Here is a 27,540-nt window from a genome sequence, read left to right as displayed (position 1 = left end):
AACGTAACCCCACAGGAGAAAAATAAGAAAAAAAATATAAATATGAAAAATAATTCTTGTTCCATATTTAGTAAATTTTACCTAATTTTCAACAAAAGAAAAGTCATTTATATAAAATATAAACAAACATCAAAACTAATTCTAAAAACTAGCGTAAACACAGACGCTATCGCACCTATGTATATGTATTTTTTAAATATGAATGATATTATATTAGTAGGTGATAATATTGTAATTTTTTTTTATATTAAGTAATTATATAAACTAAAATTATATTTATTAAAAATAAAATAAAATATATCAGAACATATGAAAGAATAACCATTAATAAATAAAAAAGAAGAGAAGAAACAAATATAACTAATTTTATAAAAAACTTGTAAAAGTACCGATCAATTTTTAAAAATTTAATAAATTATTATATTTAAAAGGTAAAATTAGTATTTTTAAATATGAACACAAAAAGGAGAATTCCCTTTATATATTGTTATAGATTACACGTGAATCAATCTTGATTGTAAGCTTCCAAATGTGTCACTTTTCTAATACTTGTTATTGAAATAAAAACTACATTACTTCAAACTCACGTTTATTTAAAACTAATTCTATAAAATTAAGACAATCCAAAATCAATTATATAAACGCATATCAAACACTAAATAAAGCCAAACATAGCATATCAGACGCTGAATCCATACATGCATGATTAATAAATTGAATGCTTCAGTGGGAGAAAAGTATGACAGTAGAAAACACTGGAAAAGTTTAAGCAGATTAGAACTAAATTAACTATTCAACAACAGATAAGAGAAATTCTACAAGCTTTCTGTCTAACAAAAATGGTTTTGCTGTTAATCCACCAAATTCTAAGACAAAAATAAAATTATGTGGTTACTCTTTTGAACAGTTTATAAGTGCCAAAAACATTCTTCTCTTGCCAGAGGTAAGGGATGAAGAAAGACCTATACAAAGGCGGTGAAAGCTCTCTGTCCAAATAAGGCAATGCAGCAATAGGCTGAAAAACAAACAATGTTGAATCAGTTAAAAGCAAATATTATCATTCAACATGAGAAAGTGAGAAACTTCAACAATGACTCACCTCCCAAGTTGACAAGTCACTTCCACGAGTGAGGTAAGGCCGATTGAGCTGCAGCTCAACAAGGAAAGTACAAGCATCTACATCAAGGAGCTGTGAAAGCAATGAGTAGTTAGTAGCATTTTCTAACAAAAATTTATGAAGATCAAAAGTGCTAGCTGCCTAGCACCTCTATATATATACAGTTAAAGAGGACATACAAATTGCTCGCTTGATGCTATGTTTTTGTTGTTGAAGTATGGTGGTGCTGCAGCAGTTCCCCCTAGGGTAGAATTAAATGGGAAGGGAAGAAGACCTCGGAAACCATCGTCGATCCATCGAACTTGTCCCACGTAATCTGGGATGAAAAATGACGATGGATAACGATGCCACTCACTTCCAACACAAAGTACAGAATCTGCAAAGCAAAGGAATGAAATGATACATAATTCTGGCGCTTGTCTCAAAATACCTTATAATTTCCTCTTCAGCCTGTATCAAATATCCATTGAAATAGCGCTTCCATGATACATAATAGCACTAATTTGATAGATATTTGATAGAGGTTTGGAATGAACAGTGAAAATTTAGTCTAGGCTAGAAGATAATGACATAATATAATATTTCCAACAGAGGGTCAACAGCAAAATCACAACGATTAGAGGGAAAGTAAAGAAAGACGTAGCAAAACTTTGCAATTACAGCAAGCACAACAAATGAATTCACTAAGGGTGTGTTTGGATGAGGCAATTCAAGAGGGTAATTCATTTATTTGAAGAATTTAAAATTCTTTGTAATGAAATGTCTTGTTTGGTTAGAGAAATTAAAAAGCATTTAAAATGCATGCAATTTTTTGAAGTATTTCAATTAGCTAAATTAGAAGAAATTCAAATACCCTCAAAAAAGTTGGAATTTGAAATTCTTCTCACTCAACCTCACAACCATGATAAGTTGGGCTGCCCATACGATCTAGACAAATCGAACCGACTTGACGACAGAAACAGGTCGAGTAGGCCCAACAACCCAGACGGGTCGGTCGAGCCCAATGACCTAGACAGACTGGGTGACCCGATGACACATATGGGTCGGGCGATCTTGACAACTCAATCAGGTCAGTCAAGCTTGACAACCCACACCGTCCGGGCAGGCCTGACGACTAAGATGTGTCGAGCTGGCCCAACGACCCAGACGAACCAAAAGGTTGATGAACTTGACAGGCATGACCGACAGGTATGGACCGTCAGGCTTGTCTGGATCATCGAGTCAACCCAGCCTGTCTGGGTTTTCTGGCCGGCCCGACCCATTTGGGGCGTTGGGTCAGACCAATTCGGTTGGGTAGTCGGGTGGGTCATCTTGGTCCATCTGGGTCGTCGAACCCGTTTCCAAATTTATCATGAACTAAAACATAATTAAGCCTAAAATAAATATTGTAAAAATTAAATTTTATCTCACATGAAATTCAATTGTTTTTTCCAAATAAGAAATTGAAATGTAAGGTATTTTAATTTCTTTATCCAAACAAGTTATTTAGAAAATGAAGGAAATTTAATTGCAAGCAATTCAAATGTAAAGCATTTCAATTTCTAAGCATTGTTGAAATGCTCCATCCAAACACAAGGTAAATGTAATTGAAAGTCATGATGTAGGTTGAAGTAATAGTTATGATCGAAGTTCATTAAAACACATTTAGTTTCCAGACATGTAAAAATCTTAAATTTAAGCATCACAGCAGCCTTAGTTTCTTTAAGTACCCTAGAGTTCCCTTCGATAAATCCTTCTGAAGGCATTTTCTTTATAAATTGTGGACTCAGTATGACATGTAGGGAATGAGGAACCAGAAATAGCATCTCGAGCTTCAGAAATAGATACGAGAAAAAAACAAAGAGAAGGAGAGCATGCTTTGGCAGTGTTCGTTGAATTACAAACAAAGAACCCAAGGAGAACATTCTCGTTTCAAAAATTATGCTCTTACAACGGTTTTTCACCTTTCTACTATTGGGTATCAGAGTACTAGCACAAGTACTCACAACTAAAATACAAGATGAAAATAAAGGAACAAAAATAGATAATAGGCAACAAATATAATTTATTCAAGAAAAGGAAAAATTACATATCATTCTCTCTAATCCCAAGGAGAAAACAATGACAACCCCCTCTCTTGGAAATAGGAAAAACTAATACAAGGAGAACTTTAAAGGAGAAACTAACCTTCTCTCTTAGAGAAGAAACTAATATTCTCTCTTAATTCTTCTCTCAAGCAAATAAAGCAAAAAAGAATAGAAAAGGGAGAGACTTTGGGATGATTTCCTAAGGAAACACTGGACTCCTTTTATAACATTAAAAGTAAGCCCCAAAGTAAGTTCCCATCGATGTGGGACTTCTTTTCTCACAATCTCCCACTTGAAGATTTTGATGAAATTAATCAAATCTTCACACCATGCTTTATTCTCTGCCTTCATGTTGCTTGTTCTTCTGATAAACTTCAGTAGGATCGAATCCACGTAGACTTCATTGACACATAATTCTGATCCTCCAAAACGCAATGCAACACTCGAGGTTCCTTCTAAGGACCTCTTGTCAATACTTCACTGCTCTCCACCAAACCTGCCATGAACATACTAACCATTACCACTGCTTGTGCAATGTTTGGTCTTGTACACATCATAGCATTCATAAGGTTGTCCACCACCGATGCACTCGGTACTCGAGACTTCTCCATCCTCTCCGCTTCACTGCTAGGACTCATACGTGAGGAACAATTGATAGAAAGTGGGGTCGAAATTGGCTTGCAATCTTGCATGTTGAAGCGTCGCAAGATTATCAGTAAGTATTTCTTCTGAGAAAGCCAAGCCTTCCTATCTCTTTTGTCTCGGTGTATTTGCATCCCTGAAATCCTTGTTTGCTAGTTCCAAGTCCTTCTTCTCATACTTCCTAGCCAATTTTGCCTTCAATTCCTGGATTTGAACTTTGTTGGGGTCTACCTCCAACATGTCATCCACATACAACATCAATGGTCTAAACACCCAGTCTGTTGTAACCGAGGCTTATGAAGGAATCAAATCTCTGATACGAACACCTGAGCGCCCTCTTTAAACCGTACTGAGATTTGTTCAACCATGCAAACCAAGTTTTCTTGTTCTTTAACGCCTTCTGGTTGGAACATCATTTCATTTATGCTTAACAATAACCTTGTGGGTAGTGGGACCCACAAGTGGTACCCCTTCACATTGTTAGCATAGCCTAAGCACTTAATTTTCCCAGTTTCAAGCTCTACTCGTGCTTTGGATTCCTTGAACTGGTAACAACACATTTGACTTCCTCTTGATGTAGTACACCCACAATCTCCTGGAGTAAACTTTGATTCTCCTAGTGATAACTCTGGTGATTCCCTTACATCAGAATAAACCAAGTCTTCTTGTATTTTCCTTTTTCTGGTAGTCAAACTAGCAATTTGCGATCTATGACTATGTTTGTTGGCTTACCACATAGTGCTCGCATAGAGGTAAAACAACCTTCTTGAGCCCAAGTAAGAGATTACGTTCCGCCTGGATTTGCAAATTTTGCTCTGACTTATACCCAAGTTTACGATGTCACATCAACATCGCTTCTTCTTGACTTGTCGATGCAACCATTGCATTAGCTTCCTGCAACGTATCTCCCAAAAGCACATACACATCTGCCATGATCTTCTGAGCTTTCATGACTTACCAGATCTCTCCTCTTCTTCACAGAATATCTTCGTCCTCCGAGGTATTTGCCATACAACCTTGTGAGGTTGATGCCTCAAAGTTCTTTCCTCCATTCTTCAAATGCCAACAATTTTTCTTCACATGCCCTCTTTTGCCACAATGGTAGCATTTGAGATGCTTCTTACTTTGATATCTATCATGAGACTGACTCCCACTAGATCCATGTTTTGTTGATCTACCTTTCGTCATCACCAAAGCTTCTATTTGCCTTGCACTTTCCACCATATCCTCTTTGTTCTTTCGCCTGGATTCTTCTTCAAGAACAGCTCCGGCAACATCCTCAAAGCGTAGGAGGTCAATAACGTTGTAATTTGTAATGTTGATGACAAGTTGATCATACGAATCAGGTAAACTCTGTAGTAGAAGCTCCGCACGTTCATTTTCAATTATGTTGAAATCTGCCACTGAAAGTTGGGCAAACAAGGTATTTAGATTGTTTATGTGGTCTGTCACCGATGTGGACTCATTCATTCGAAGAGTATAGAGTTTTCTCTTCAAGAATATTCTTGTGTGAAGTGACTTAACCTCATACAGGCTTGTGAGAGTATCCCAAATCTCCTTCGCTGTAGTCTTCTCCGCAATGCTGGATAAAACCGCATCTGCCAATGCTAAGTGCAAATTTGCTATAGCATTGTTATCTATTTCCTTCCACTTTTTATCTGTAATGCCTGCAGGTTTTTCTTCAATTGCTTCTAGACAATTGTCCTTTCTCAAAATTGCCTTCATCTTCAGTTTCCACAATGAGAAATTTTTCCCATTGAACCTCTCTATCTCGTATCTTGTTGTCATGGCTTTAAAACCGACTTATGCACTTCTCACTATGAATAGTACTGTCTACTAGAACAATGGAAGCAGACCGTGAACCAGTGCACTAGGTAATTCCCAGAAAAGAGAGGTGGGTCACTAATGGACACGCTTAAGTACCAAGTCTTTCCTAGCCAGAATTTTCCTAGACAAGCACTTTCACACTACCACACTTTATCCACTATCACAGCACTATTCTAATGACAATAGTAGCGGAAGATAATCACACGAACCAACAGCTCTGATACCACTGTTGGGTATCAGAGTACTAGCACAAGTACTCACAACTAAAATACAAGATGAAAATAAAGGAACAAAAATAGATAATAGGCAACAAATATAATTTATTCAAGAAAAGGAAAAATTACATATCATTCTCTCTAATCCCAAGGAGAAAAAAATGACAACCCCCTCTCTTGGAAATAGGAAAAACTAATACAAGGAGAACCTTAAAGGAGCTCTCTTAGAGGAGAAACTAATATTCTCTCTTAATTCTTCTCTCAAGCAAATAAAGCAAAAAGGAATAGAAAAGGGAGAGACTTTGGGATGATTTCCTAAGGAAACACTGGACTCCTTTTATAACATTAAAAGTAAGCCCCAAAGTAAGTTCCCATCGATGTGGGACTTCTTTTCTCACATCTACAATAGATCTAAGGCTTAGTTTTCAAACAGAATACTCTCTCATCTACCCCCTTATCTTATTTAAGCTAATTCCCTATTCCTACAAATTTAACCACCTAACTGTTCCGAGCAATAACTATATAAACTAGCTTCTCCGTGGCTACATCTCACATGACCCCTTTACTCCATTCAATCACATTTATAAGCAAAATAGTCATTTATACAATATAGTAACAAAGCCACCAAATGTTTGACTCACTGTTTTCTGCATCATGGTGCTCCAAAATCTTGTAAACCTCCAATGGGGCTGAGTAACCGTGAATCAAAGAAAATGTACGGGCATGAGAGGCATATAGTATAAGGCTAAGAGCCACTGGTCTCATAACTTTGGCAACCTGCATTTAGCAAAATAGAAATCCAGAAAATATTTACTGCTTGCATATTAGAAATATAGAGATCTATCCACATCTCAAGTAATTAGGTATCTTACTGTCACTATTATAGAACGTTGGTATGTATCATATTTGCTACGAAAAAGATCTGGGAAGCTCTCAATAACAGCTGAAGCAGCAACACAAATAAGTGGATATATTGGATAAAGGAACCTGCATGCACAGATGGGGAAAATCCGTTATCCATATCAATTTAGTGTATTTTATAATAAACAAATACAAAAATCATAATTAATTCACTCAACTGCACAAGCTAAGGAAAAATACTAAGTAAATACCCTTCTGAAGTGCATAATTATTTTAAAAGTTACTATATCAATGAAGAGGGTAACTAAATCTTGATCGTAAACCCCATTCAGAGTGTCTAGGTTAGACTTAACCAAAGGGAGAGCAAAACTCGCCTCTCATCAGAAGTGAAGAACTAGATATGAACTCCTTTAATGAAGTAGTAATCCAAACTATACACACAGAAAAGGGCTTAACTTTCAGAAACTGATTTTTAATTAATGACAGGCTTGATAATATAACGAAGATCTAGAAGACATGCTTTCCAAATATTAGAGATGTCTGTACTTAATTTTTTCTTATTCCAAACTTCTTCCCTGATGAACATGCAAAAGAAAATTTGAAGTGGTGCAAATAATATGGAACTTGACTTCACTTCAACTTAAAATACAGTGCCTCATTCACTATAAGCTAATCAAGCAATTAACATAGCTGCATGTTCTTAACTATAACCAATTCATAGGTAATACCTGTCTGTCTTTGTAAACCTAAACAAAACCATCCAAGTTACTACCAATAAAAATGAGGCTATATTGGAGATTACTGAAAAACATAGAAGGTCAGAAGATCTGTACAAACCAGGAGGAAATGAGAGATTGATCTCTATTTCAATCTCTCGACAAAAAAATATTACTGTACTTGGCGTGAGGAAATAACATCATATGGTTAACTTTGTAATAGAAGACCAGGTTAAAAATTCAGCCAAACCTTTCTTCTTTGTGTGGCTGCAAAGACATAAACCCCAGCCAAATATATATAGGAGATATCACAATCAGTAGATCTGGTGCATATTTCTTTTTTGCAATAGGCAAAATCCCCAAGAACAGCAGAGCAAGAACAAAACAAATATTGAAATTGTTGAATCCATTCCTCAGATAATAAAGAGGCCCTTCAATCCCGTACAAATGGCTTTCACCACCTCCAGCTACATTGTATATTAAAAGATTCAAGACAGATGAAGTCCATTTTCCATAGTAGTAAAAGTCTGTAACTATTGACAATGCCTGTAAAAAAATGAAATTAAAATATGCTGTTATTGTGAAGGACACGACATATGAAATTTAACAACATCATAGATCATACGATGCAAGCAAAGCCATATATTCTATACAACATTATATGGTACATGCATAATTTATAGGACAGAGAAGGTTGAAGTATGTGTGTATGTTGGGGGAGGGGGAGGGTTCCAACTTACAAGAAGAACAACTGATGTGATTGTCGCAGCAATAAATGTCACTTTGAATTTTCTAGACAGAGAATATACTGTCACTGGAAGGAAAGCCAAGATTGAGAATGGCCAGCCAAGTATGACACCAATAACAGCAACAGAAATTGCCGAAGCAGGCTTATCCAGAAGAAATAAACCTGACGCAAGAGATATTGCATACATAGAAAACGAACTCGGCAAGAAACCTAGAGATACAAAAGATTGATAAAGAAGAACATTAGCAAAACAAGGTCCCACAGAATGCAGAATCATGAAATAGATGGTACTTGGTCACCCTTTATTAATCCTCATAGGTAGATAGCATGATGGCAAGAGAAGATGATGACAAGAAATCATTGCCAAGGGATCACTTACTAGTGCTAGCAAAGAAACAGCCACTAGTTAGGCACAGCATAGCAAGTGCATAAGTAGCTAGTCGTTTTCCATACTTTCTCGAAAGTGCTACCACGAGAACAGTGTCAGTTAAAACAGAGAGCAGACCAAGGAAGAATCTCACAGCATAAAACACTCTCACCTACAACAAGAAAGCACAACGGTGACATGAAAACCATAAGCATTTCCACCTCCAGTCAAAAACAATTCAACAACTACGCACAGCAGGAAACTTACTTTGTCTTCACTAAACAACCATGAAGCTGGTCGACCCACTATTTCATGAAATAAAAGGTACAAATATGACCGAAGAGCATACTGTGAACTGCAACCATGCACACACCACTTGTCATTTATCAATACCATGACCTGAGCTGAAACTAATGAATTTTCTTCTCAGTCTTTAATTCATTTCTTGCAACTTAGAAAGGCTTCATAAAAATAATCCTTTTTCCTCTCATCTACAAGGTATTAAGGGTGCATTTGGAAGAATGAATTTACTACAATTTGGGCTTAGCTTGCGACATAAACACTTAAGAATATTCTGAGAGAGCTTACCAGCCTAGCTTCTAATATACCTCTAATTTTTTTTTTCAACTAATTTCAATAAATTTCCCAAGACAGCTTACGAAAATTGCTTACACCTTCATGAAAAAGAATAACTTTATTTCCTCTTCAATCATATAAACAATTTATCATACATTTGAGCAGTCCAAATAAACATCTCCATAATCACTTCTAGGAAGTTATCAGCTAAAATTAACTTGTGCATGCAAAATTTATAAAAGCTTTCATCTAACTCATCTAAAGTTCAGGTGCATAACTTATTTTAGTTTATGGAAGAAATCCAAATCATTTTACACTCTTATTTTCTTCTTCAATAACTAAGGACAAGTTTATGCAAAGAAAGTGAATAACTGATCCAATAAACATTTAATTCAATTTACTGGTTACCCAAACACAACCAAATAATAAAAAATCAAAACTTTTTCTCTTCTTCCAAGGCCCATCTTCCCAGAAATGACCTCAACTAGAAAAAATGTAAAACAACAAAACCCAGAATTTAGTTGAATCTAAAAGGAAGGTGGGTGACTTAGATACCTATATTCCCATGTCTGGAAGCCAGTTTTGTAGAGAAGGTAATGAAGGGGCTCCCAGTAATTGAAGACTTCGTCGCAATCGTGGATGATGTTGGAGGTGGCACTCATGTACCTCAAAAACCCAAGAGCCAAGAACGGAAAAAACCACCCCAACCCTTTTCCGTCTTTTTCCTCCGATTGCTGAGGCTTGTCCAGCTTCGTGTACGGTTGCGACGGAGACGGATCAGACGCCTCGGAACGTCGCTGCCTCACGGCGGAGAGGGCCATTACGACTTAAAAATGGATTGGAACTTCTTCTTCTTCTTCTTCTGTCTCACACTAAACACACTCTTTCAAAGGATTCAAAACTTTTCTCGCAAACACTTCCTTCCTCCCAAAGCAAAATCTTCACTTTTGTTTCTGCTGTGTCCTTACTTTCTCTTTCTTCTTTTCTTACTTTTATTAATTTAATTACTTGTACAGCGGCTTTTTATTTGTCTCGATTTAAAAACAAAATTGTTCTATTTTATTCCTTTTCTTTTCAAAATTTTCAGTAACGCATTACAATAATTTATATATATATTTATTGTATTAAATGAAAAGAAAAGTAAGTAAAAAAATATTAAAATTATTTTATTAATATTTTAGAAAACTATTGTATCTCTTAATACAAAATAATGTTAAAATACATCAAAATTACGGATGAGAGTATTAATTAGAAAATAAATTGACATATAACCAGGTTTTATAAAATTACTTAAATTCTAACTTTTAACATTTATATAATTTTAAGAAAAAAATATTAGTATAATGTTTTTAAACAATTAAAACATAAAAATATGAATTAACATTTTAAAATAATTACAAATTAAGTTCACACTCGTTTAAATTCGTATCCCGTCTAAATCTGAAGTTGAAAAAGAAAAAATTCTAAGATCAATAATTTTATAAATTTGTTTTCAAAAAATTCACATGAATTCGTTTATTTTATATTATGTTACATTTATATATATATATATATATATATATATATATATATATATATAAATAAAATAATAAATTTCTCATGTAATATATCTCTTATATCTCTCATATTATCATAATTAGTACAAATTGTTAACACTCTATATTCTAATTATATGACCCTTAATATTTTATATCATAATATGACTTTTAAAATTTTATAAGTTCACATATCAGTTAAGTCTGTATCAAACTTTTAAGATTAAAATGCGGATCGATTTTAAAATTAGAACTTTTATAGATAAAGAGAAAAGTTAATGGATATATTACAAACGTTCCTTAATTTTTTTCATTACAAATTTAACATATTATTACTGTGAAATGATAACAATTAATGAATCGAGACAAATTAGTTCAAAAGAAAATTTTTAAATAATAGTTGATTTTATTAAAAAATATAATTAATTATTATTAATTTATATACTAATTTTTAAATTAAATTTTATTCATAATTAAAATACTTTAAAAAAAATATAATTGAATTTTAAATTAATAATTAAAATAATTTTTATTATAAATTAATTTTAAAGTCATCGCTAATATTAATTATTAATTTTTTTAGTACTAAAGGAATTGATTGTTAATTTTCTTCGTCTCTAATTAAAACATTAATTTTTAAATATATCTTTTTCATCAAAATTTGTCATAATTTATTATTATTTAAGAGTTTTTTTGTGATTAAATATTTTATTTGTTTTATTTCTACTTTGGATTCACTTCATTTTTTAGATTCATCTCATTATTATATTTGAAAATAAAAATAATTTTATTAGTATAATTTTAATTTAAAAATACACATTTTATTTTGTTTACATTTTATTTTTTATCTTTTAAGGTTGAAATAGTATATTGATGTGACGTAATGCCATACAAAATTTAAAATTATAATCCATTAAATACATATGAGAACAAACAACTTATTAGAGACCTTCTAAGTTTTACTTCAATTAAATATAATGATCATAAACTTTATTAAAATATGATTTATAATAGATAAATGATTTAAAGTCAAAATTTATCTTTGCATGTTATTGATATAAAGTGATATTAAACTATTATTTTTTAATAAAGATCCATAATAATATATTAAAAGCCTGTTTATAGTTTTTTTTAAGTATAATTAACAGATAAAAACTATAAAAAAAAGTTTTTCAATGGAAACATAAATTTTTTCCGTTCCTTCGCCACCCTATAAAACTAAGCATTCAATATATATTTAGATAAGTCTTGAAAAAATTTATTGTGAATAAAATTAATTTTACTCAAATAAGTTTAGTTAAAGTTAATTTAAATTGATGTGATTAATGATTAATTTTTTCACTCAAAACGCGAGTTAACAACAGCGTGTGACGTTTTTTTTTTTTTTTTTTTTTTTTTTTTTTTTATACTGTAAAATACGTATTCAAACTCAAATAGTGTAATCACAAATAAAACAAGATATTATCATGAGTATGGATAGATGTAAACCATTCAAGTTATATACACTAACTTATTACACGGTATAAATGAGAGATGAGTTTAACCACCTGTATAAGGAATTCCCACACCTTAACTCAAAATCTTAATATAATAGTTTTATGTGTATTCTTTCTTTGTTGGTATCCAACTATTTTATCTTCAATCTGAAACTTAGCTTAGACTTAATTCTCAATTGGCACTCCTTTCTCAAATAAAAGTGTTTTAAATCACGAGTAACTCTTAGTTGTATTATCATTTATCACAACAATACACACTCATAAAATCTTATGTCAGGAAGATTTTAGATACAAAAACTCACACATAATTATACTAATTTAATCAAAATTTTACGCTAATTTAAGAAAAAAATCGTGGTATTGAGAAAAAGTTTAGAATGCCACGTGTAACCAAGTAATAATGATTTTTTTTTAATTATCACATGATTGGTGATGATTATGGGTTCAGAAGAACTTTTAATGGTTATGTAATGTTTAAAGGCGTTACACTTAACATATTACTTGATATGTGAAAATTCACAAGAATTATACTAATTTAACCAAAATATTTAACCAGTTTAACTAACATGTGAAAGTGTAGAATAGGTGTACCCTGTACGCTTATGATTTTCCATGAAACAAAACATGAAGATAAAAAGGTGATATGAGTAGCAAACGAAGCTGAATTTGGACATTGACTCATTAGTGTGGTAGCTGGCTCATGTAGAATTCTAGAGCAGCACACCAAATTGTACAGAGAGGTGGGGTAACATAATAACTAAACAAAAAAAGTGTATCTGAGAAACAAAAAGACAGCACTGAGTTTCAGTGCTTTATGCTATATATCTTGATACATAACGAAAGGGAAAATGGGTGAAACCTAACCAGTGTTCTGCATGCCAGCAGCAATACCCTTCATTGTGAGAATGAGGGTGTCTTCCAAACCAGGGGCATACTCACTTGTAGGGTTCAGTTTTATGAGTTCATCAGCTGATTTGCTTGCCTCTGCAGTGTCCTTTGATATGCGGGGTCGCGCCGTCACCTGGTAGTTAGGATCACGAATACGTTTCAATGTGTAAGCTTGGAAAACATTCAGAGTAGTAATGGGAGAGTTTCGAAGCCTCAGTCTTTGCTTCAAGTACGGGTCCCCTTCAAGAATCTCCTTGTGTCCAGCCACCTACGAAACAAATATCGTCATCATCATGTGAAAAAACTGTGTCTTGAAGGTTTTTTGTAGCTTAGCATTACCTCAAGTAGGAGTTTCATGGTTTCTTCATATTTGCTTCTCAGGAGATCCCCAACAGGCCAAAGATCCTTTAAAACAAGGAGCTTATCATTCAGAACTGCGATTTCTGGATCTCCTTTCGCAAACACCATTTCCACCAAATCAAGTGTGACCCTAAAGAAGGGCCATTGGTTGTACATCTCTTGCAGCATGCTCAGATTTTTAGCATTTTTCTCAACAACTGTTTTAAATGCTGCTCCAAACCCTAGCCACACTGGAAGATGAAACCTTGTTTGCGTCCATGCAAAGATCCAAGGTATTGCACGCAGTGTTTCAATGCCTCCACTAGGCCTTCTCTTTGCCGGTCGACTTCCGATGTTCATCCTCCCATATTCCAACTCTGGTGTAGCCTGCATCATACATCAACTTCATCAATAAACTCTCTTCTATGTTGCAATCCAATAACAACTTAAAGTGTGGTTCTTACCAGGCGGAAATACTCAACAAAGCGTGGTTCCTTGAACACAATGGATCGGTATTCCTCAGTAGCAATGACAGCCATCTGATCCATCAAATCGCGCCATTCTGGTTTTGGAGAAATGGGGGGGTTCATGCCATGTTCTAGAGTGGCAGCAGTGAAACGTTGTAGTGTTCTAAAACACAAGTGTTTTTCTCCAAATGACTGCTCAATAACTTCCCCTTGGACTGTCACACGAAGTGATCCATGGATTGTGTCTGGAGGTTGAGACAGAATAGCAAGATGAGTAGGTCCACCTCCTCTTCCAACAGTACCACCACGACCGTGGAACATGGTTAGCTTGATACCAAATTTCTCAGCAACCTTTATCAGTTCCTCCTGAGCCTTATATAGCTGCCATGCTGCAGAGAACCTTCCAGCATCTTTTCCTGAATCTGAGTATCCAATCATCACTTCTTGCTTCCCATTCACCCTATTCTTGTACCAGTCCACAGAGAACAACCGTGCCAAAGCAGCAGGAGCAGCCTCTAGATCAGCTAGTCTTTCAAACAATGGCACAACTCTTAATGGATGCTTCACATGGCATTCACGTTGCAGAAGCTCAACTGCAAGCACATCAGATGGTGCTGTTGCCATTGATATGATATAGGCTCCAAAGTTATCAGGTGGAAGTTCAGCTATCACATGAAATGTGTCCAAAACATCCCTAATTTCTTCAGTTTGAAGAAGGTCTGGTCCAAATAGTGGCCTTTTGCCACTTAATTCCGACAACAACCATTCCTGTCTTTTCTCTTCAGACCATTCCTGGTATGAGCCAATTTCCAAGTGTTTGGTAATGGCATCCAACACATCAGTGTGACGATCTGACTCTTGCCTGATATCGAGCCTCACTATCGACAGTCCAAAAGTCGAGATTTGTCTCAGGAAATCAAGGAGGCTTCCATCAGCAATTGCTCGATCACCACAAGCACACAGTGATCTGTAACATAGTTCAAGAGGTTGCAGGAACTACACAGATTAACTTTAGTTAGTGTCTGTGAAATTATCCAAGGAAAACACAAACTGCTTCAACCAGAAACAAACCTTTTAAATAACTAAATCTTAACATGAAAACATAGCTAGTAATATATAGTACAGGAAAGCAAAAACAATGCATGTACGTACCTGCTCAACACTGGTGAAAGTGTTTTCCTCTGGAATATCAGAGTAACCATTCGCTAGTAAATGGCGAGAGCGCTCACGAGTCTGATAGAGCCTATCCCTCACTTCACCAAGTACCACACGATATGGTTCATTTGGGGGAACCTTTTTCCAAAATTCTGCATAATCAAGAAAGAAAAGATCATCGCTTTAGTAAACTAACCAATATATTTTCACCATTTGTTACATTGTGATGTGACCCTTTGTTTATAGCTTCATACAAAATAAATAAAGTATATAACACATATCCACCGAGTTTAAAGTGGTAAACACCTATGTAGTGTTTTGCAACTTCATCTCTATTAGAAGACCTGTGAACCTCATCTGCATGAACGCGTAGTTCATCGTTGCAGCGCCACATAGAGAGCTACAGAAAGAAACAAGAAGGGAAATCAGCAAAATGATTCAACAGTAATAAACCATCCATGATTATAACTTTTGGAGTATGAAAGAGGTGTGGATTACTTCAAACATGAGATCTTCTATCTGGGAATAGTACATATTAGCAGCCATCATTCTAGCCAATAAGCAAACATCCCTTGTCACCTCAGGAGTTACTCTTGGATTACCTGTATCATATTGAAACATAAAATTTGCATTTTCTTCCGTTTGTTCACTGTTCAAAGATAATATGTAATACTACTACTTTTTCATCTCAAGTAAGAGTAATACCATCACGATCACCCCCCATCCAAGAAGAAAATTGAATGAGAGGAGCATTATAAGGAACACGCTCCTTAATTCCAATGTTGCTCAAAGCTGTATCAACACGGCGCAGAAATCTTGGAACACCATTCCAAATTGTCTCATGGAAGTAGCTCATCCCAGCTCTCATCTCATCTTGTGGTGTTGGAGGGGTCCTCTTGATTTCATCTGTACGGAAGGCAGCTTGAATCTACAGAAGTAACAAAAGAAAATTGTCAACAATGTCATCGACTCAATGAAGCCTTTGTTTCTTTTCACCTAGAACATTTCTTCTTCTGCAGAATAAACTCCAAAGAAAGTTATTGATGTGATAAAGAAAAGAAAGAAAAAGTAATGGTTAATGCAGTTTGCTAAACCAACGAAGAAAATCCTAGTGGTTTGATACTTACCTCCCTTTGTAGGGCCTCATCAAGCTCCTGCTTATCATCAGGAGTTATGTCTTTGTTATACAATTTAGATAAACAATTCCTTATCCTGCAATGCAGATGAAAACCAGAAAGCTCAACTTTGGTGTCTTGAATCAACTTAAACAAAGAAAGTACACAATTGAATACTGAAGCTGAAAAACACTATATTTTTGTGACAAACCTTGCATGCTTTTGAAGCAAAGATCTACGAACTGATTGAGTAGGGTGAGCAGTGAGAACCAGATCAACAGTCTGGTTTTTCAGTGCATCAAAAACTTCCTGAGGAGACTTCTTCAAGTCAAACACAAGTTTCTTGAGAGTTTCTTCGATGTCTGATTCTGTAGTTGCATTATTCTCATCTGCAAAATCCCCTTTCTTCAACTTGTTCCTTCGGCGGCGAGAAATCTGGACCTCCTCAGCCAAGTTGGCCAAGTTAAGCATGTGGGAAAAGGACTTGGCAACAACAATAGAGTCCCCTGCATCCAAACTAGTTATCATATTTCCAAGTTCTTCCAGTTTCTTAGGGTCACGCTTTCCTTCATATTCAGCTGAAATTTCGTATACTTCTTGAACCTACACAAGGACATTTACTTAACCATCATGTGAAATAGTTTTCCAGCTCATAAATGTCGAAGAGAAGTGCACAAGAACATAAAACCCAGTATATTATTTCACTGATCACATATCTATCTTCTACGTAGTACTTGACATTCAATCACTAAGAATCCATTATGAAAAAGGCCTTTCTCATGGCTACAAGAACATATCAAAGAGTTATTTTACCATAAAACTCTCCAAACCCACACCCCTGATCCAATAATCAAAATTTGTGCATACAAGTGGACCTACATATACATGAGGATGAACAAATATACCTAGTTTTGTTAAAATTATTACTAGGTACATGAAAAAAAAAATATTTTGCCTCCTCAACATATTGTCTTCAGTAACTTAAGGTCTTAGATCCCTATTTTACGTTCAAGTTTCATGTTGTTTCTCACCAAACCAGTATTAGACTTTCAGAACAAATAGAGACATGAGAGACAAAAAGCAATGTGTAAGTGTAAGTGTAACCAAATGAAACCAAAATGTAAGAAGAAAGACATGAAAGTAGGAGAGTAAGAAAAAACTCACTGTTTCTTTGAGATCCTCCCCGTGTAAATCCTGCAGAATATCAAGGAAGCGATCCAGCAGAAGAGCATCATACTCAATGAGTTTGTCATCCTCACTGACTTTGGAAGGAGCCAATAGCCGAAGCTGTGCATCAATGGATGCCATCTTTTCCAGTTTCCGGTTCGCCATTGTTAACTTTCAGTGCCTTCGCCTGAGATCATGAAAAGCCAACTAATAACCCCACAAGAACAAATAAAAAAACAAACAACACCAATGAAAACTATATGAAACTAAAACCAAGGGACGAATCAACACAACATCCATAAGTTCTTTCCACGGCCCGCATTTAATGATGAAATTGACTTCTATGATACGACCAATGGATGACACGTGCAGGGTGATGATATATACAAATACTATTACTACAACCACACTGAAAAAACTCCCCTTTGAAACACAACACGTGGGGAACCAGAAAGCATGAAACATATGACTTTGGCACGACCCATGAAATGAACAAACAAGTGGTTGGAATCCAATATGGTACCTGTGTACGAGGAAGAGGAAGATCACAGCGAATGAAAAAAGGATCAAAAAGAGTCACAGGGTTTTATCATAAAAAAGGTGCATATTGTGGTGGCTTTATATAGAAAAATAGAGTCATTTTTACGTGCCTAAAAAATATTATTTTTCTTACTTTTATTGTTTTGATCGAACCTAATTATTACTGCAGAAGATGGAATATGCTTTAGTTTTCTCAGATTCTCTCCATCTCTGTTGGGTAAACATTTTTCTTTCTCAAATGCAAACTAGGTCGAATAAAGGACCACGTCGAATCTTCACCTTTTCCTTTTTTAAAGAAACAAATAAATTAAATTAAGATATTCTTCAAAGAAAGATCTTTAGACATCTAACAATTATTGAAATAAACTTTGTCTCTTTCAATGATTTTTTTCAAGAATATAAACTTGTTTAACACGATTCAACTATAGGCTGTTGGTGAAGAAAACAAAATGTCTACCTCTCGTTACAAAATAGGCAATTATATTAATCTCTCTGTTTATAATGCCATCAAAACTCTTTAAATTATTCATGTAAAAATATTTTTACAACCTTTTAGCCTATCAAATTCTGGCACATATAAATGAATGGTCCATTGTTAATTTTTTTTAAATAAATATTTGGATTTATACAACTACCAGATGCTCCAAGAATAAAGTAAATTACCATAAATGGAAACTCCTATATTATTTACTTTTGTCATAAATAATGCATATATACACTAATATAACTGGAAAGTATTATATATAATAAATTTATTTATTATTGTAATCACTTCATAAATTATATTAAAGAGTTTTTTTAACTGATTACTTCCCTATACTAATGCTAAAGTATTTGTATTATGATATCCAAATATATTTATATCCTCTAGTTTTAAAATAAACTTTCACATTAATTCTTTATTTTATTTAAAAATATTATATTGACTAAAATATGAATAAATATTTATAAAAAATTAAAATTTTTAAATGTAGAAATAAATATTTTATATAAAAAATAGTTGAATTATTATATTTTTAAAATTTCCTAAAAATTATAGTATCATTAAATTATAAATTATCTTATACAAATAAAAAGTTACACCTTTTAGAAAAATTTATTTTAGTATATAATAAAATATACAATTAAGTTTATTAAATAATTATATTTACACATGATTCTAATACATGTATAAATATAAATAAAATAAAGTATGTGATTGCCGCAATTAATAAGAAAGATAGATGTCTATTTTGAAGTTAGGGTGTAATGTAAATTTTTTGTCCTACAATGTTATACAATGTTATAGTTGATGTTGGTTTTTAGAATTTTCTCAAATAGTGTGAATCGAACATGAATTTCCTTTAATATGGGCTGTTCTCATAATGTGTAAATACCACTTGAAAATATAATTAAATTATTTAATTTTTGTATTTAAAACTTTAACTTTTAGTTTTTATTGAAATTTTGGTATATTATTTTATAATAAAATAAAGAAGATGAATGCCATTTCATTAAAAATATAAAAATATAAAAATTAAATGTTTTATTTATTAATTACATAATAATGAAGAATATTTATTTAAAGAAGCTAAAGTAATGTCATTCGAATTTATTTTAGAAAGATAAGTGTAATTTTTTTTTAATATTAGACATTTATATAATTTTCAGAAAAGTTTTAGGTAAAAATCTTTTGTGCCTTTCATGTATGATTACAAAATTGACTTACGAAAAGAACTTTGAAATAGAACATCTAATACATGGCACCCCTTCTATCACAAACATCCATTCAGCAATCAAAATTGGAGATGTGCTTGCATTCTTTTATTTTCATGTTTCATAATCACTTTTGGATGACTATTTACGCGTCGTCTTTGTTATCCTTTCACATAGTATTGTTTTGTGAACAAAAAGGGTTTGATTATAGTATATCGAAAATGTCATAAAAATTATTCTATTTCACTTTTGTTTTTATTTATTTTTAATTTTACATGTAACATAAAACAGGGAAAGCAAGCACACAGATTAAGCTTTGGTGGGCATGCTGATGCATCATGAGTCAACATAAATTAACCGTAGTGTTTTATATTTTATTTTTAATTACTCTGATTACGTTGGAACTGCCAAGAACTAACACAGTATGAGTCACAAAGCATGTGAGGACACATTAAAAAAATTTGATTATTAACAATTTGGTACTAGTCACGCATGCTTTAATGACGATTAGCTTATTTTTAATGATGATCAGCGGCAAAGAGGGAAGGATATTGCAATGCTATGTTGGTTCAAGTTTTTTTCTTCTGCATTTTGTATCAAATATCTTCAAAAAAATATATGACAGAATCACCAATTTTTCAAAAGTGAAATAGAAGTCATACACTTTTGAGAAGGTCGTATGGTGTTGTCTATGCGAATGAAATGCTTTATCACTTAATAATGATAATGAACATGACACATATGAACACTTAATTGCATGCCTTTTTAACTAAAAGTACTTAAATTTAATTAAACTTATATATATATATATATATATATATATATATATAAATTGTATCTGTACAAGGACTGACATAGGATCTTTAGGGTTAGAACTTTGTAAGAAACTTGGAAAATTAGTGAAAAGGTAAATAGGAGAGTGGCTGGAATTTCACTTTGAACAATAACTTAGAATCGTTGATATCTCGTGGTATAAAATTCCAATTGAGGTAATTTCAAAACGACATGAAAGTTCACGTTCTGAACTTTAGTTTAGGCTTAAGAATCACTAATTTTGGATGAGTAGAATGAGAGTTATGACCACAAGATAATTGCGGCAACCCAAAAGCATTTAGCTACGCATCCTTTGGTCTCCCAAAGGCTGATGACTAAGTTGCTAATTGGGCCATCATTATAACTTGAAACAAAACTAAATTAGAGCCCATTAATTGATTAAACCAAAACATAATTTGGTCATCCAATTTTATAAAGAATTTGGCCACTATTTAAACAAACTAATAACTTAAAAAGAAAATCTGCGGCAAAATGGTACATTAGTCCTTTTTCATTTGGACCATGATGCGATTCATATCAATATGTGTGTGTGTGTGTGTGTGGAAAGACCCTTTGTTATGCCTGTATCACTAATTATTAAATTCTATCAACTAAAAAAGAAATTGTTTTGACACAGTAGAAAACTACAAGGAAAATATAAGATGAAAAAAAATTACAAAAATATGATATATTTTAATACACATTTTATGAATTAACAATTTTAAAGTTTATGTTCTTTTAGAAGGCAAAACAATTAACAAAATCAACTATTCTCTAACTTTTAGACTATTTAGTCTTCATTTATATCTTGGTTCACTAGTGTAGAAAAGGGTTTATGTAGTGGTTATTTTGGTCATTTGGCCTCGGTTTAAGACCCGAAATAAATCCAGTCAAGGTAAAAAAGGATCATATTTCTGCCCCGATTGTCAACCAAGGCATATCTCTTCATTACTGCCTCGGTTCTGATGCAATCAAGGCCAAATAGATGTTCATAATTAATATATATATATATATATATATATTCAGAAATGGGGTTTTGGAATTTTCTTCATTCCTCCATCATCTCCAACAATGTTGATCCCCACTTATGAACCACTCCACGACCTCACACCATCTTCACTCACTACAACTTTGTCTTCTCCATTCTACCACCAACACATTCTACATCCATCTTCCACTCCATTTTTTCAGTTCTCAAAGAATCCCCTTTCCACCATCACGAAACACTCAAGTTACTTCCTCCTAATCACAAAAAATGTGTCCTTCATGTTAGTTTTGAAATGGTGATTTAAGCCAAGAAGGGAGGGAGAGGGTGGGGGTGAATTAGCTATTTAAAACTTTTTCGAAAGCATAAAACCCCTTTCAATTGAATCAAATAGACTAGAGAATTAGAATGTAAAAGTTGCAAGTCAAAAAATAAAACAGCAGACTAATGTACTCTTGAGTTATGAAACAATCGATTAAAATATCAAATTAGTCAGCTAAAATCCTAGGAATTTATGTAGAATGCAGAATTCTCATATTTAACTCAAACAACAAACTTTTACATACAAGATTTGTTCCAAACAATATTTCTAACAAGTATATAACCTCAAATTACATAAGAACACATTAAAGCACAACAAAGAGTGGATTCCTTGGTTTTCTTGAGTTCTTAGATTTATATAATTGTTTTTATACTGGTTCACTCAATCACAAAGCTATATCTAGTTTATCAGGACAACTTGAGCCTGGTTTCCACTATATTCAAAGTTTTATAAATCACACATCAATATTACACTTTTGAACAAAGAAACTCACAAGATTTTTTACTCAACAATCTAGACTAACACTCTCCAAGTTACAAACCTGAAATCACATCACGCAAACAACCAGAGGCACAAGAATAACCAAACCTGATGGTGGCTCTCCCTAGCAACCCATACATGTGTTCTTCAAGCTATTCACAAGCCAAAATGCCTCCAAGATCAACCAAGATCTTCAATCAACACATTACAGTTGTGTATTGCAGAGAGAGAGTTTTTCAGTGATGAATGACAAGATTTCACGCTCAAAAACTCAGAATACACATCTGCTTTCGAAAACACAACATATATAGTTTGGTTTAAGTGAAATCAGCGGGTTGAATTTCCCGTACAGTTAGTTGATTTCACTTAACTTAAGTGAAATCAGTCGATTGAAAAATAATTCAACTGATTGAATACATACATACCAGAAGCTATATACTACAAGCCTTTTAACCTGTTAAAACCCATTTTAACAAATTAAAAGAGACACATTAAGACTAACAAGAAATCTAACCTATGTCATATAGCCTACCAACATGATATAACACCTAATAATTACATTTAACCTAGAAACACAATCTTCAAGTGGATCTTCATCAATCTTCATTAAACACATGTGATCTCCATGCACTTGGCTTTATCAAATCTTTGCTTCAAGCTTGCTTGTGCCAACATTCTTCCATTGAATTGATGAAGCCAATATCCTCGAGTTGAATTGATGAGCTAAGATCCATAGAGAAACCTGAGAAAGCTTTTGCACACAAGATACCAACATACAAATATACATCCAAGCAAAAGCACACAAGCATACAAGTGCATATGCTGCCCCTATCACTAGTAATGTGATTTAAATTTAGATTTTAGATTCAGTTAGCTATATTACATGGTTCTAGCAGATGTAATTTCAGGTTTTCCAATTTTAATCCAATTTTACTCACTTTTTAACTCACTTTACTCATTTTTCTTCCCCTTTGGATTCATTAAATGAAAGTTAATGCACATATCAGTTTGGAAAGAGTAAAATTTTTATTAAAGTAGTAACATAGGGGAGTATTAGGGCAATTGCTACTAAATACAAATAATGCAGAATTAAAACAGAAATGAAAAATACATCATGAAGTTGAGATTGATATAATCAGTCGATTGAAATTGCAAAATAGTTGATTAAAAAAACTAGGACAGACAAATAAACACACAAAATGCAGCACTGAAATGCAATGCATGACCTATGAGTCATCCCCTTCACTCATCCCTAGGGTTGTCTCTATTGTAGACATTGGAGAGGAGGTCATGAACATTATGCAGATGATCATCAAAGTCTTAAAAACTTGTTGTGCAATATACATGATGTGCATTTTGTGTCATGTTCAAATCTTGAAGTTGGTTGAGAATCATCCTCTCAAACTAGGAATATGCAGGTCTAGTGTTATCAAGAGGTTGATAAATCTCAGTGGCCATGGGTTGTCGATCATCTTCTCCTTGATTTGCTCCACTAGTTCTTGATTCATGATCATTGGCTCCAACTTCAATATTTTTAGCTTGATCTCCTTCAACCAACCATGTGTTGCCTATCTGGTGAATCCCATCTTGTGCATATTGAGTGTGGATACATGGTTCAATTGGTCAATAGACTTCTCAAGCTCTCCTTCCACATCAACACCAAAATGCTCAATGAACTTGGAGATGAGAACCACATATGGAAGCTTGAAATTAGTGAGCCATTTTGCCTTCATCATATGGTCACAAATGGTGTATGTCCAGTAAACTACCACACCATTTTGGATGCAATACATTACCACAAGATCACCTTCATTCAAGGTTCCATGATTGCTCCCCCTAGGCATGATAATCTTGGTCACCACTATAGCTGACAACCTTTCCTCCACACGAAGCCTTCCCACATGGAAATTTTGAGTTTGCTCACCTTGATTGCGCACATTGGTTGAAATATTGTACTTTGTTAAATTCATCCGCTACAGTTGTTTCACCTTTGCGAACTTGCACACTCATTTGCCTTAGGCAAGCCACATCCTTCCATGTTTGCCTAGTAATCTCCATCTTAACACCTTTGACACTTGATTTGAGGATGCCATTGTTGAACTTGAGGTTGGCATAGAAGACCTTCACCAAGTCCGGATAGACCTTGCCTGAAAGTTCTAGGAATGTCTTCAATTTTTTAGCTTTGAGATGTTGTTCTAGGGTCCCAAAGTTCTATGCCCTCAGCCATGACATGCATATCACCTTAGGAAAAATCATTTGCTTCCTATTCATCTCAATCAAGAATGTTTGGATCCTATCTTCATGCCCTTCAAACCATTCTTCAAGCCTTCCATGATTCAAGGCAATGGGAGAGGATGAAGTAGGTGGGGTGGAGATTTCTTCATCTGAGGGAGTTGTTCTTTGTCTTCTAGGCATGGTGGATTGTAGGTTTAGCTCTTACTAACAGATTGGAATGCCAATGCATGATGCTTATGCATGTATTTATATAATCAATGCGTTGATTTTTAAAATCAGTCAATTAATTTGTACAAATATTCTGGTTTCAATTTAGTACAGGAAATCACAATCAATTAAATGTGAATGAATCTGTATCAGAGTATTCAGTGATGTGTTTCCCATGCGTTTTATATACAATCCACTCACAAATAGTTCACATCTAATGCATGTACATTGGAAATTATGTAACTAAAACACTTTATGGTCAATGCAATATGAAAAGTTGATTTTAGCTGATGTAATAGTTGTTATTTGCTCTACTATAGTCTAAATAATGTCATGTGATGGATACTTTGACTGGGTCAATCAATTAAAATCAATTCAAGAAAAAATCAACATAAGTGCAATCAACACATAAAAATACAGAGTTAGTCGACTAAACTTGTACCATGTCATAAATTTTTGGTGCAGTAGCAGTTTTAAGTGAAATTTATGTGTTGTTTTTGCAATTTTAGCTAACTAAAAATTTCAAATCACATGAAATTCACACTAGACTAATTTAAGTGAAATATATGGGTTGTTTCATGAGGATTAGCAAATTGAAATAGTTTCAGAACACAAATTATGCAGATTTTGACATTTTAAGTGAAATATATGTGCTGATTTTGCAAATTTAGTTGGCTAAAATACTGGTAGTTAACAAATTATGCAGAATTTAACACTTTAAATGCAACAAGCACATGATCTAATAAAATTAACAAGCCAAACAGTTATCAACATACATTCTTCATGTCAAGAACACCTAATTCAGTTCTAAGCTTGTTGAATTTATCATGTGCAAGTGGTTTAGCGAATAAATCCGCCAATTGGTTTTTAGTTTTCACAAACTTGATTTCAGTTTCACCTTTTGAATATGTTCTCTTATGAAATGATGCCTGATTTCAATGTGTTTAGTTTTAGAATGCTCAATTGGATTCTTAGTTAGGTTGATTGCACTTGTATTATTACAATAAAGAGGTACCTTCTCTAGCTTTATACCATAATCCATAAGTTGATGCTTCAACCATAAGCTTTGAGCACAAGCATGTCCAACTGCTATATACTCAACCTTAGTAGTAGATAGTTGTACACATGCTTGCTTCTTGCTATTCCAAGAGATTAGGCTTGATCTAAATAGATGGCATGTGCCACTTGTGTTTTTCCTATCCAAATTGCACCCTGCATAGTCAGAATATGAAAAACCACTAAGAACAATTTTAGACTCATTTGGATACCATAATCCAACATTAGTTTTCCCTCTCAGATACTTGAGAATCCTCTTTGCAACTTTGAAGTGTGATTCCTTTGGATTGGATTGAAACCTTGCACACAAGCAAACACAAAATTGGATATCCGACCTACTAGCAGTTAGATATAGCAAAGAACCAATTAATTTTGTAACGTCCCTACTGGAAATTACTTAATTAAAATAAATAAATAAGAAATGAAGATCAAACGACAAAGTTTATTATTTCTAAACGTGGGAAAATTTAAATCATTATTCAATGCGCCAAGATTCGATTAAAGCCAAAGTAATAATCTTATTACAATTTCCAAAATCCGATAAAACAGAAGAAAACATAATTTATTTCCTAGCTCAAGTTCCCAAGCTAACCCTCTCTCTGTCTCTATGCATCGCTAGCATCACTTGTAATATCATTTACTCCCGTGTAACGAATCACACGATCATCGCCAAACACAAACAGAAAGGGTGAGCTCATAATGAAATAACACATACCTTAAAAAATATCAATTACCCAACTAATTTAGTCTAGTTAGTTCTTGGCCAAGACCTTAACCCCAAAGGCTTTTCAACCTTCAATCACATAAATAGTTAGTCTTGGTCTCAGGATTTACGATGCTCACACGAACCTGCCCGCTCGTGGTTCTGCCTCTACGAACCTCCTCACTCGTAGTCCTGCTCTACGGACCTGCCCGTCCGTAGTCCAACACATGTGATCCACCAGCTATGTACCTCCCCACATGCAGCATCTCTCAAGTGTGATCACGGAACATACAAACCTACCTCGCTTGTATCCCCACACGAGAGTAATAGGATATGAACCTCCCTACTCATATGATCATGTGTTCACCACCATCCATGAACCTACCCGCTCATGACACATCATCTCCTGAACCAAGTCCGCATCATTGCGTATAACAACTCACGCAAGTCAGATAACTTCAGCATTATCGCCTAGCGTAGCCTAAGCGCCACCAGGCAAAACCTGTGCAGACCGCCTGGCGGAACACCCTTGTCGCCAAGCGTCACACCTCTCACAGACCCACTGTTACAAGTCTATCGCCTGGCAGAGCACACCTTGTCGCCAGGCGCCACGCGGTGCAGGGACCTCTCACGTTGGTCCCATCGCTTGGCGCACTCACTCGTGTCGTTAGGCGCTATACCAGTAGTGAAAGCTCTACCGGACTTTAGCACCTAAAACAGACTGTCATGTATTCTCCAAAATACCTCCTAAGGTATTATCACACTCTTGTTCCCTAGTGTTGAACCTCTCACCCTCACATAAATCAAGTACCTGAAACTCTAATGGCCAATTCCTCTATTTAAGGACTCTAATTCACCAAGTGTTCCTTCATTGTATAATGCTCAATCAAGTATATGCCAATCACCATCAATCTAGTACCTTAAAACAGGAAACTTGCTATTACTGCACTGTAATAACACCTGAACTTTTCTTTCAATTAAGTCCCACGTGATAGATACAAATTGCCACAATTCTTCACACTAAAGCACCCAATTCTTCAGCTCTCTCTCACTCATTTTCAGTATACCCTTATCATCTTGTCTCCAATACCTTACACCACTAAGACAGTTCATATTTTACGAGCAACCTCGTTTCCCTCATCATTCACACACCAATCAATGCCATTCATTAACTTTGTCACCGTTTACTCTCACGCCCTTTTCATTT

The 27,540-nt window shown here is 34.2% G+C and overlaps 2 protein-coding genes across 3 annotated transcripts; both read right to left on the bottom strand.

Annotated features, from left to right (window-relative positions):
- Window positions 1–651: 651 nt before the first annotated feature.
- LOC114186041 (dol-P-Man:Man(6)GlcNAc(2)-PP-Dol alpha-1,2-mannosyltransferase) lies at window positions 652–10,114 on the bottom strand. Its single transcript, XM_028074037.1, has 10 exons — window positions 9,691–10,114; window positions 8,827–8,914; window positions 8,572–8,731; window positions 8,185–8,402; window positions 7,695–7,990; window positions 6,740–6,854; window positions 6,509–6,644; window positions 1,297–1,493; window positions 1,100–1,189; window positions 652–1,015 (listed from the first exon to the last, which is right to left on the bottom strand). The coding sequence occupies exons 1-10, from the start codon at window positions 9,954–9,956 to the stop codon at window positions 884–886; spliced, it is 1,698 nt and encodes a 565-aa protein (XP_027929838.1). The 5' UTR covers window positions 9,957–10,114; the 3' UTR covers window positions 652–883.
- Window positions 10,115–12,791: 2,677 nt separating this feature from the next.
- LOC114185191 (phosphoenolpyruvate carboxylase) lies at window positions 12,792–17,944 on the bottom strand. 2 transcript variants are annotated; one of them, XM_028072766.1, is made up of 11 exons: window positions 17,821–17,944; window positions 17,295–17,484; window positions 16,342–16,733; window positions 16,143–16,227; window positions 15,721–15,943; window positions 15,514–15,617; window positions 15,322–15,415; window positions 15,013–15,167; window positions 13,858–14,856; window positions 13,394–13,780; window positions 12,792–13,322 (listed from the first exon to the last, which is right to left on the bottom strand). In XM_028072766.1, the coding sequence occupies exons 2-11, from the start codon at window positions 17,460–17,462 to the stop codon at window positions 13,026–13,028; spliced, it is 2,904 nt and encodes a 967-aa protein (XP_027928567.1). In that variant the 5' UTR covers window positions 17,463–17,484; window positions 17,821–17,944; the 3' UTR covers window positions 12,792–13,025. The 2 variants fall into 2 exon arrangements, with proteins under 2 accessions (XP_027928567.1, XP_027928568.1); XM_028072767.1 differs by lacking the exon at window positions 17,821–17,944 and adding an exon at window positions 17,592–17,790 and having other exon boundaries at window positions 13,026–13,322.
- Window positions 17,945–27,540: the final 9,596 nt, after the last annotated feature.

Source organism: Vigna unguiculata, chromosome 5 (assembly GCF_004118075.2).
Source record: "Vigna unguiculata cultivar IT97K-499-35 chromosome 5, ASM411807v1, whole genome shotgun sequence".
NCBI classification, from domain to species: Eukaryota; Viridiplantae; Streptophyta; class Magnoliopsida; order Fabales; family Fabaceae; genus Vigna; species Vigna unguiculata.
Note: the sequence above shows the minus strand (reverse complement) of the source record. Positions and strands in the feature narration are given on the sequence as shown.